Source organism: Morus notabilis, unplaced genomic scaffold (assembly GCF_000414095.1).
Source record: "Morus notabilis unplaced genomic scaffold, ASM41409v2 Scaffold848, whole genome shotgun sequence".
Taxonomy (NCBI): domain Eukaryota; kingdom Viridiplantae; phylum Streptophyta; class Magnoliopsida; order Rosales; family Moraceae; genus Morus; species Morus notabilis.
In genome coordinates, this window is record NW_010367943.1 from 431543 (window position 1) to 441682 (window position 10140).

At 31.9% G+C, this 10140-nt stretch overlaps 1 protein-coding gene across 1 annotated transcript; it reads right to left on the reverse strand.

Annotated features, from left to right (window-relative positions):
• Nucleotides 1-1986: 1986 nt before the first annotated feature.
• On the reverse strand, nucleotides 1987-2565 carry LOC112094584 (tetrahydrocannabinolic acid synthase-like). Its single transcript, XM_024175887.1, has one exon. The coding sequence runs from the start codon at nucleotides 2563-2565 to the stop codon at nucleotides 1987-1989; it is 579 nt and encodes a 192-aa protein (XP_024031655.1).
• Nucleotides 2566-10140: the final 7575 nt, after the last annotated feature.

Genomic DNA, 10140 nt, shown 5'->3' on the forward strand with positions numbered 1-10140 from the left:
ATATGAAGAACAAGAGAACAATCAACGCGGGCATAACATGAGCACAACAGACCAAGGAAAATAAATCCTCTGAAAGGTTGAAAATCGAAGAGAGAGAATAGCAAAGCTCAGAGATAATAGTTGAAGTGCTATTTGAAAAGAAGAGCGAGAAATAGAATGAAATGAATTAAGAGATAGAGGGAGAGAAAAATAATGATGCAAGCAAGCCAAAAGAAGAAGAAAATAAATTAAATTAATTCCAAAATGTGGAAGATCGAATGACTTTGAAGAGGAGGTAAAACTGAATTGAGGCTTCAAAACCGAATTGGTTGGTACGCCTGTTAAAATTCATATCAAGGCCAAAAATAGTATTTAATTAAAACGAATTAATTAACAAATTAATTAGTCCAAAAACATAGAACAAATTAGCAACATAGAATGATCATTTTTAAATAATTACAACAATGTAATACATATTTTTATTTTTTCAGTGAGGAGCAAGTGCCTCCACCGCTCCTAGTGTGTCTCCATGCCAGCTCACATGATCTGCTTTGGTTTAATTTGATTCTGGTTCTGGTATTCTGGTTCTTGTTCTAGTTCTTTATAGTTCTTAAGGCTGGACAATGTGTTTAGTTGGCAATAGTTTTACCCTTGAAGTATGATCAGTTTGAAAATTTTGCAGGCTGCTCTTAACACTCCACAAAATAGTCAGCTTTTAATGCTAATTACAAAAGTAGACTCATTACTTCATTTCAAGTGACGCAGCAAAGAATTACTCCTTTGTTCAAGGTCTTATAACTTTATTTTCTTTAATTTCGTATGCTTCTAGACACAAAAAGAGAAAAAAAAAATCCCATGTGGGAATTCTAAGTGCTATGTTGCACAGCATCACCATCCATATTTGACGTTAAACCCAAAATAAGATGACAAGAAGAAGCAAGAGAAGCCTATATACAAGAAGCAAGGAGAAGAAGTTTGTACGCTAATTATTTGAACTTGTAATTTTTTGAAAGAAACTTGAACTTGTAATTTTTTGAAAGAAACCTTGATATTTATAACTATATCTTTCGTTTTATTTTTCTGTCATGTTTGTAAGTACATAGTTTGTTATAATACGTTTTTTTTTTTTCGGTTACTATACCTTTTATGCTAATGATACAACCATGAGATTTTTGAATGGCCAAAAATAATTTGAATTATTAGTTATTATTTTTTTAAAAAAAAACTTACTTATTAACAACATTCACTACTCAATGTTAAAAGTACTAGTGAATAATTGACAAAGATCATAGTACATTATAGACATACGATAAAGGTTGTTAAATACCACTTATTTTTAACAATATTGTATAAGACAACGCACAACTGCACGTAGTTAAAGACATTTAGCAGCGTATATCGACCTTTGTTAAACAACAATTTTCTTGTAGTGCTCACTCGACCGATATTATTTATTTGAAGTAGAATTTGTGGTTCACTCAACTGATATTATTTGACGGAGCCAGCTTGGACTCATTAGAGTTGTTGTCTCTCTCTCAGCTTAATTACACAAATACAAGAACCACAATTCTTCAATTGATTTTTTCCATAAAATAATCTTATAGAAAATGCCACGGTACGTAATAGCCTACTACTAATCGATGATATCCTACCGTGACACTAATCATGAGGTAGTCTACATTAATGGAATTTAAGGTACCTGCGTAGCCTACATAGATTTGTAGATATATATATATATATATATATGCTATTATGTAACATATACATATATACATTATAGATAAGCGTAATTATTTTACGAAAGGCAAAAGAAACTTAATACGTTAAAATCAGTTTTCTTATAGAAATACAACAAACTCTTTGTAACAATAGACTCCAGACAACAGTCACTTTATAATAACACACAAACATATATATGGCTTTGGTGAAACCAATATTATTAATTAGAAACCAAATGATATCATTATTTAAAACAACGTGAACGTTAATTCTTTAGGAGAATGGTGTCTAGTCACCTCTTTCCTTTTCCCGTGATGGAAGGGGTGGGATGCTTTGTTCATTCCTGAAGAAATTAGTTGGATCAACCTTAGTCTTCACATGAACTAGCCTGTCGAAGTTATCCTTGAAATAACTTCTTCCCCAAGTGCTTGCTTGCGCGGTGCCATTATTGTTGTTCCTTCCTAGGTCAAGGTCCCTAGAATTAAGATATGCACCTCTTGGATTGTTCGTCACATAAGGAGTCATGTAACCATAAACACTTCTAGTCCAATTCAAATGCCTTTTGGTTATTGTAACATTCCCATCTTCATCCCACCTTACAAGATATGTAAATTGATAGAGGTTGTCGACCCGATGTGTGAATGGAATATCAGATTCTGAAATCTTACTCATTTTCGCCCCGAAAGGGAATAGCTGGAAAGTCGCGGCCCCAACTTCTTCGTACAACCTTTCCCAAAGCCTTCCCAAACACCTCTTCTGGAATAGGCTTTTCAATGTAGTCCGTTTTCTCAAAGAAAGAAATCGGTTGTCCTTAAGGCTTACTCCTATCAAGCAGAACATTAGGAGGCGTTCCACTTTGGAATCCATTGACTAAGAGAATGGATTCAATCCAACTCATTTGGATGCAATCTTCTTTTACCAAACCCAACTTGGGGAAGCTCTTTTTCATGAGATGGAGGAACACGGAAATGATTGTAGCTTGTAATAGTACTATTAGTTTCCGCAGTAGAATTCACGGCGTGGATCCTGATGAAGAGTAACATATCTTCGTGAAATTTGTCGGCAACATATTGCCACTGGTGAACAAGTTTCTTTGTTTCATGTTTCTCCCAAGTCTCTAACGACGTTGAATACAGTTGACTTTCGATGGAACAAGAACTAGTTGAATTTTCCAAGCAAGAAAAACTCCATAGCTCGCAGCTCCACCGCCGCGGATTGCCCAAAACAAATCTTCCCCCATGGATTTTCTGTTTAGAATTCTTCCTTTAGCATCGACTATATATGTGAGCGTCAAGAATATTATCAGCTGTAAGGCCATATTTTCGCAACAAAATTCCATAGCCTCCTCCACTGAAGTGCCCGCCAACACCAACAGTGTAGCAATCACCTTTCCGGGAAGCCAAGATTTGCACTTTTCTCGGAAATTCTGTAATATTCTTCACCAAGTGCAGCTCCAGCTTGAACCCATTCGGTCTTTTCCTCGAGATCTACTTCGACTGAACGAAGGTGCAGAAACTGACCAGAAAAAGAATTGAAAAGCAATGACACAGGAAAACAATGAAGAGATTAACTCAGAGTACTTCATTTTTTCCCAAGTTCTTTAATACGAGTTGAGAAAAGAGTGAACCTTACTTATAGCCAAAATGTTTGTTTCGTTATCCTTCTGATCAAGTTATTGACCGGGAAAATTTTGCTATAATATTTTGTTTATGATAAAATAATTAAACATAAAAATACCTTTCCTTGAAAAGAAAAATTAAAAAAAAAAATAATAAAATGAGATTAAATGAAAGAGATGTCATGTAACCGACGGAGTTAACAATCAAGGATATAGAATTTCTAATAAATAACGGCCAGTTGGTTTGAAAATTCTAGTCATGCTTACCATAATAAAATGAGATTAAATGAAAGAGATGTCATGTAACCGACGGAGTTAACAATCAAGGATATAGAAATTCTAATAAATAACGGCCAGTTGGTTTGAAAATTCTAGTCATGCTTACCATGTATCTGTTTCCATATTTTATATATGCCTCAGCTGATTTTTTTTTTAAAACTATATTCTACACCATATCAAATTCATGTTCACAAATAATAATGAATTAATTAATTAGTATTGTGTAACACGTGCTAATTATATTTGCACTCACCTAACAACTAATATTAGTATGTAAAACACTCAATCTAACTATATTAATGAGGGTAACAAATAAGACGTTACTGAATGTAATATACTAATCCTTCAAAAATAATATATAGTTTTGGGAATATAATGTTATTTAAATATAAACGAAGTGCGAATATAGTTTTGGGAATTTTTGGTTGAAACTCCCCATTTTTTTTCTTTGGCCTCCTTTCTTTTTTATTTTTCTATTTTTTGTAGTTATTTGGTCCTTTCTTCTTACTTCTTAATTTTCTGCATTCTTTTTTTTGTTGTCCCTGAAAAAAAGATATATCTTATAGTAAAAGTCACACGATCTGACTTCTTTTTGAGAGTTGAATTAAATATAGCAAAATTGTACAAATATCACTCATATATTAAGAGGTCAATGAAAAAAATATGATTATTATAAAAGAGTAGTTTTGCACTTTTTCTTTATAATTAATTTTTATTCTTTATAATTAATAACTTTTTTAATAAACGAAAAATAAAAATTAGCATTAAATCTTGATAAGATATCTCCATGGTCTGTTGGGGAGGTTATGAGATTGTCTGGAGCGTTGATATCCCTTGTTCTTTGAGGGATTACTAATCCAACAAACAATGAATTAGCATAAATTAATCCTTATCCAACGTGCCAAACACGTATTTCTTAGCTGATTAATTAATACTAAATTTAAAAGTTTGTATCTCATTATCAAGAGAAACTCAAGGAGTTGTAGCTTCACATATTCTTTTCAAACCAATTACAAAGTGTTTGAATCATGGATGAAAGAGAAAGGGACAAATATATTTCTCTAGGAATATCAGACTGTTCTTATTAGTGTTTATTGAAGCTATTCAAAACTATCGTGAAGAGGATGACATGGTCCGCAGTAGGAGTGTACAAAAAAACCGTAAAACCGAAACCGACTGAAAAACCGACCGCTCAAAATTGAAAACGACGGTGCCACGTGAAACCGAACACAGTCGGTTCGGTTAACCGACCGACTTCCTCAAAAGTCGGTTCAGTTTCAATTTTGTGTGTAGAGAGTCGGTTAAAACCGAACCGACCGAGATGGGATTTTTATTTTTATTTTTATGTTTTCGTTTTGTTTTACTTATGACAATTTAAATGTTTTTTAAACTTGTGTTTGTCCAATTATCAATTTTGATGTTGTGCTTGTATTCATTTATTGTGATTACGTGTTTGCAACTTTACATTGAAGGAAAATTTTATATTTTTTCGTACTTGCGGGTCAAAAATGCAATTAAAGATGCTGGTAACCTGATGGTTAACTGAGGTCATCTTCCTGATTACCAAAACCGAAAACCGACCAAAACCGACCGAAACCGAAATTCGGTTAACCGAATTGAAACTGTTAGATGCGGTTCGGTTTCGGTTCTAACTTTTAGAAAACCAACATGGTCGGTTCGTCCACCAAACCGACCAAAACCGACAAAACTAAACCGACGAACACCCCTAGTCTGCAGGAGGTACCATTACTTGACCCTTGTTGAGCCAAATTAACGTTGTAGGCTGATTGAGCCTTTATTAATTAGGGTTGAGATTGCTCGTATTGCGATCGAAGTTTCTATCGATGATTTAAATAAAAATTAGTTGCAGATTAAAAGCAAAAAGAAATCGGCACCGCCAATGAACTTCGTATAAATACAAAATTAGAATTATTGAATTAGATAAGTTAACAAAGGCCTTGTGCGTTTTATTCATTCGAGTTGAGAACTTGAGTTAAAAAATAAATTCATGTGAGAGAAAACATTATAATAGAAAAAGTTAAATTTAAACTTTTGTAAGAGAAAACGCCATAATAAAAGCTTGAGTTGTGATTCGAACTAGCGAAATGGGGCCAAAGACTATTGAATCTCCTTAAAGTCAAAATATTTCTAAACTACTGTTTTGATTAATACTCTTTTTAGTTAAATAATTATATTAGTTAAAAAGATATTAATCAAAAGTAAGATATAAAAATTTATACCTCTCTAAAATCACCTTCAGCCATTTTTTTCCTCCCTTATTTCCTCTGAAACTACTGTTTATAATTGTATCAAAATTACTTTTATTAATATCATAAATGATTGGCTTGCACGTTGCATGTATTTTATCTCTATATTTGCCATACTTGATTTCATTTGACCATTAATTGGTTGCGTCATATTTGTGTCATGTCATTCTAAGACTTAAGGGCGCCTTTAGTTTGTATCAAAGAGAAAGAGAAATCGAGAAATATTTATTTATTTTCTTATCTAATAATGTGTTTATTTTCAAAATCAATAATACAGAATTAGTGAAACCCACTCAATATAGAAAATAAGGAAAGAGAATGTCAATACTTACATTATCTTCCTTAGTATTGATTCCCTTACTAAGAAAATGAATGTAAAATTTACTTATTTACCCTTAATGAATTACTATATCACATTCAATTATTATTTTAGTAAACGCTAGAAAGAAAATGAGACTATTTCTTATTATATTATCTAATAATTAAATAAACACTTAAAAAGAGTCAACGATCCTTATTACACTGTTACTTTTCTTTCTAATTCTAGTGCGCTTTCCATTACGTTCTTTTACTGATTATACCAATTGGGTTGGGCTCATTAGGGTGAAAGAAAGAACTGGATGATTTTGAGTTGCTTTTTTGTATTTTGATCCAAAAACTTGCTGATATGGATTGGGCCAGCTATCCGCTCAGAAGGGACGAGATCACACCTATTCAGGTTCATGTATAGTGTGGAGAAGCTTTTTACAAAGAAAATTCTACCCTAAGACGCAACTTTACAGGAAGGAAACACCTCAGGAATCTATGCACCTAACACTAAGAAAATTCTACCCCACTTTCAATTTTGCAACACAAAAGCATAGAGAGCAAAAAGCTAAGAGAAAAAAAAAATCTACCAAGACAATGCCAAATTGTTCTGATAGTACTTTACCACATTTAGGATTGTGATTTGACAAGAAAACATATATAATATGATGCTATATACATCACTTCATACGTTCGCACAACTTTAAAATAAGATTATGATAGGGGTATGGGATCAAAATTTTACCCTAAATTAATCGTGTCCACAAGTTGATGTTGCAACTAGCTACACTAGAGTCGCTGGTTTCTTACACTATATGCTAAATAAGAGGGATGAAAAATGTAGAAAGAAAGGAGAAGCAAAATATCCACGTAGGGAACATTAAAAAAAAAAAAGTGTGTTATATATATGCTTCTATATTGATTGATAAGAGCAGGAAAGGAGAAGAAAAATTGTAATCTACTTTATTTTACAAATTATATCCTTAAACAAAATAAGAATATATGAAAGTAATTACGGTAAAGTTAGTTATTTAGTATACTAATATGTGTGTGTGTGTGTTTTGTTAAATATTTTCTCTCTATTTCTATTTCCAAACCAAAGTTGGGAGGATTAAGAAATGGTGGATTCCATTGGTTTACAACTTAATTTATTTCTCTTCAAGTTCAAATAACCCGAGATTTTATTTTCTTCTTCTCCCTCTTCCAATTTATTTCTCTTGTTCAATACTTTTCCACTCTACCAGGCACTAAGGTGAAAACGACGTATTTAGAAAACTATAATATATATAAACTAGTGTACGACAGCATACAATTTTGAAGTTCGTAATATTCCTCTTCTAACACTACTCTTTTTCGAGTTTGAAGCTCCTAAGTTATCTTTTTAATATGACAATATGATGGTAAGGTATAAAAACATTCTACATCTAGGACATCTGTAAACAATCAAAGACACATATAGCTCCGAACTATCAAGTCATATTAAAATCGAAAATAGTAGAAAATAGACCAATATGAAAAGCTTAAGAAAGTATATAGGTTAATTTTTAGTTATAGAAATTAATAGGCAATAACTTGTCAAGTTATGGTTCATAATCAGATAAGTTATGGACAAACTTGTCAAGTTATGGTTCATAGCCAGACAAGTTATGGACAAAAACCGTAAATTATGGACAATAATTTGTCAAGTTATGGTTCATAACCAGACAAGTTATGAAAAAAAATAGTAATTTAGCCTATTTATTAACTTATGTAAACTATTGACTTATTAATTTTAATTCATCTTAAGTCTTGGTCTATTTCCATCTTTCTCCCTATTAAAATCACAATCGATTAAAAAGGGCGTATTTAGGAAACTATAATATCAATTAGTGTACGATAGCATGCAGTTTTGAAATCCCTATAATACTACTCTTTTTTTAGTTTAAAGCTCCTAAGTTTATCTATTTAATAGGACAATATGATAGTAAAGTATAAAAAACATTCTATATCCTAGACAATTGTAAACTTTTAAAGACATAGTTGATCTGAACCATCAAATCATATTAGATTAAAAAATGATATATAATTTAATAGAAATTGATACTGATCGGATGATCCAAAACACTACACTTCTAGAGTAGTTTTTTTAATACCCTAGTTTGTCCCAAATTTTGCTTCTTAAAAACTAATAAACAAAACATTATTATAATGTCATCTTTCAGCAAAACATCAAATTCCTTGCAGGTTAAGGTAAAGGCATCTCTACCCCATGATTCTAGATATATAGAATATTCACAATGACAATGCTGATTCGATTTTTGGAATTTATAAACTTGGGTGATACTGCATTACTTTTTGGTGGAATTATTGTCCTCAGAAAGTCCTCAGAAAAGTTGAAAACTATTTATTTCTCTTTCGTGAATTGATTGCCAAATTTTCAAAACAGACTAATTAGTCAAGATGCATGATGTTGTCTTGCCACTTTTTGTCAAAGCTTTTGAGGGGGGAAAAAAAGAACAGGAAAAAATTAATTAGGATGTTCATCTCCCTTTTGCTTCAAAAATAGATTCATAATCATGATTTACTATTTAAACAAGTGACCTTCCAATTATGAAAATTTGACGCATTTGTAATAAGATACAGAGTTTTTGGCCAACTTAGTGTTTCTTTCCTTCTTATCCAAAAAAAAAAAAAAAGAAGCATTTGACAAATTAAAAACTTATCTTTTGATGTTCTTCCATTATTTATAATTATCATAATTCTCTCTGCAAATAGTTTAATTACACTAAGAGGACGTTTGGTTAGAAGATTCAAACCATGTGATTCAAATCATTTTTTATTTACGTGAATTTTTTGTGAGAGAAAATACTGTAGCGAACCATGAATCATGATTCAAATCAAAGAACGAATCCCTCTACAAAACATCCTCTAAATGACACTTTCGATTAGGTCGGAATTGAAATGTGTGTTGTAATTTTTTTTTTTTTTTTTTTTTTCAGGATGATACTTTCAATCTCATTCATTGAAACCACAATGACCTATAAAGTTATTATTAACAGATCCTGTGAATTTTTGGAACCCAGTTGTCTCTTTCGTTTCCCTCACTTGATGTATCACTTTCCTTGGCAAGAAAATAATAAAGTTTTGATGGTGGTTGTGACTCTTGGGGGGCTTTCCCAATAACTCAACTTGGAAAAAGTTAGGTAATAGGTATTACCAAGTCTTAAGAAAGTAGAATAGGGTATTTAAATAAAAATAAAAAAAAGTTAGAACAAGGCAAAAGGGAAAAAATGTTTTGAAAAAACAAAGAAAAAAGAAAAAGGCAAAGGTCATTATTTTAACACAAAGAAAGTGAAGTTTAAGCTCCTTTAAAGCATTGGCAAAGAAAGCAGCCATGGCCATCAACATCTTTATTCTGGGGTCGGTGCCTGTCCAAATCAAGCCTCTTCATAGCTTTGTCCTACTTTTCCCCCATTACCATCCTTTACAATGCACTCTCATTACCCTTCTTTTTTATTTATTTTTGTTTTGTCATTTTGTTTGTTTTTGCTAAAAGCACTTAGAATTACTTCAAAACCACTAGATTGTTGTACCCCTCAGAATACCAACGCTAAAAAGGCCAATGTTCACATGCTCTCTCTATTGTCACCTTAGTAAATACAAAAAATACAAAATACAAAAAAATAAAAATAAAAACCTATACGGTAACGGTAAATTCATGCCTTTCTACATATCACAACAATGTCAAGACGACTATATGATCACCTTCATATATATGAAAATATAAAGAAAAACTATACGGTAGCGGTAAATTCACACCCTCCTATCTTTAATATTGGAGTTTCAAATCTCTGCCTTATCAGTTGAAAAAAAAAAAAGAAACAAAAAATCTTGTGTTTTTACCCTTCAGGGGCCTTTTAAGGCGGCACATATGTTTATAATTGTCAAACTAGACATAGGTAAAAGAACTGCCCTAGTTCTTGCCGTCTTAAA

What these genes read in the sequence shown, in the direction of transcription:
- LOC112094584 (XM_024175887.1), bottom strand. Translation starts at nt 2,565, where the DNA reads ATGGATTCCAAAGTGGAACGCCTCCTAATGTTCTGCTTGATAGGAGTA.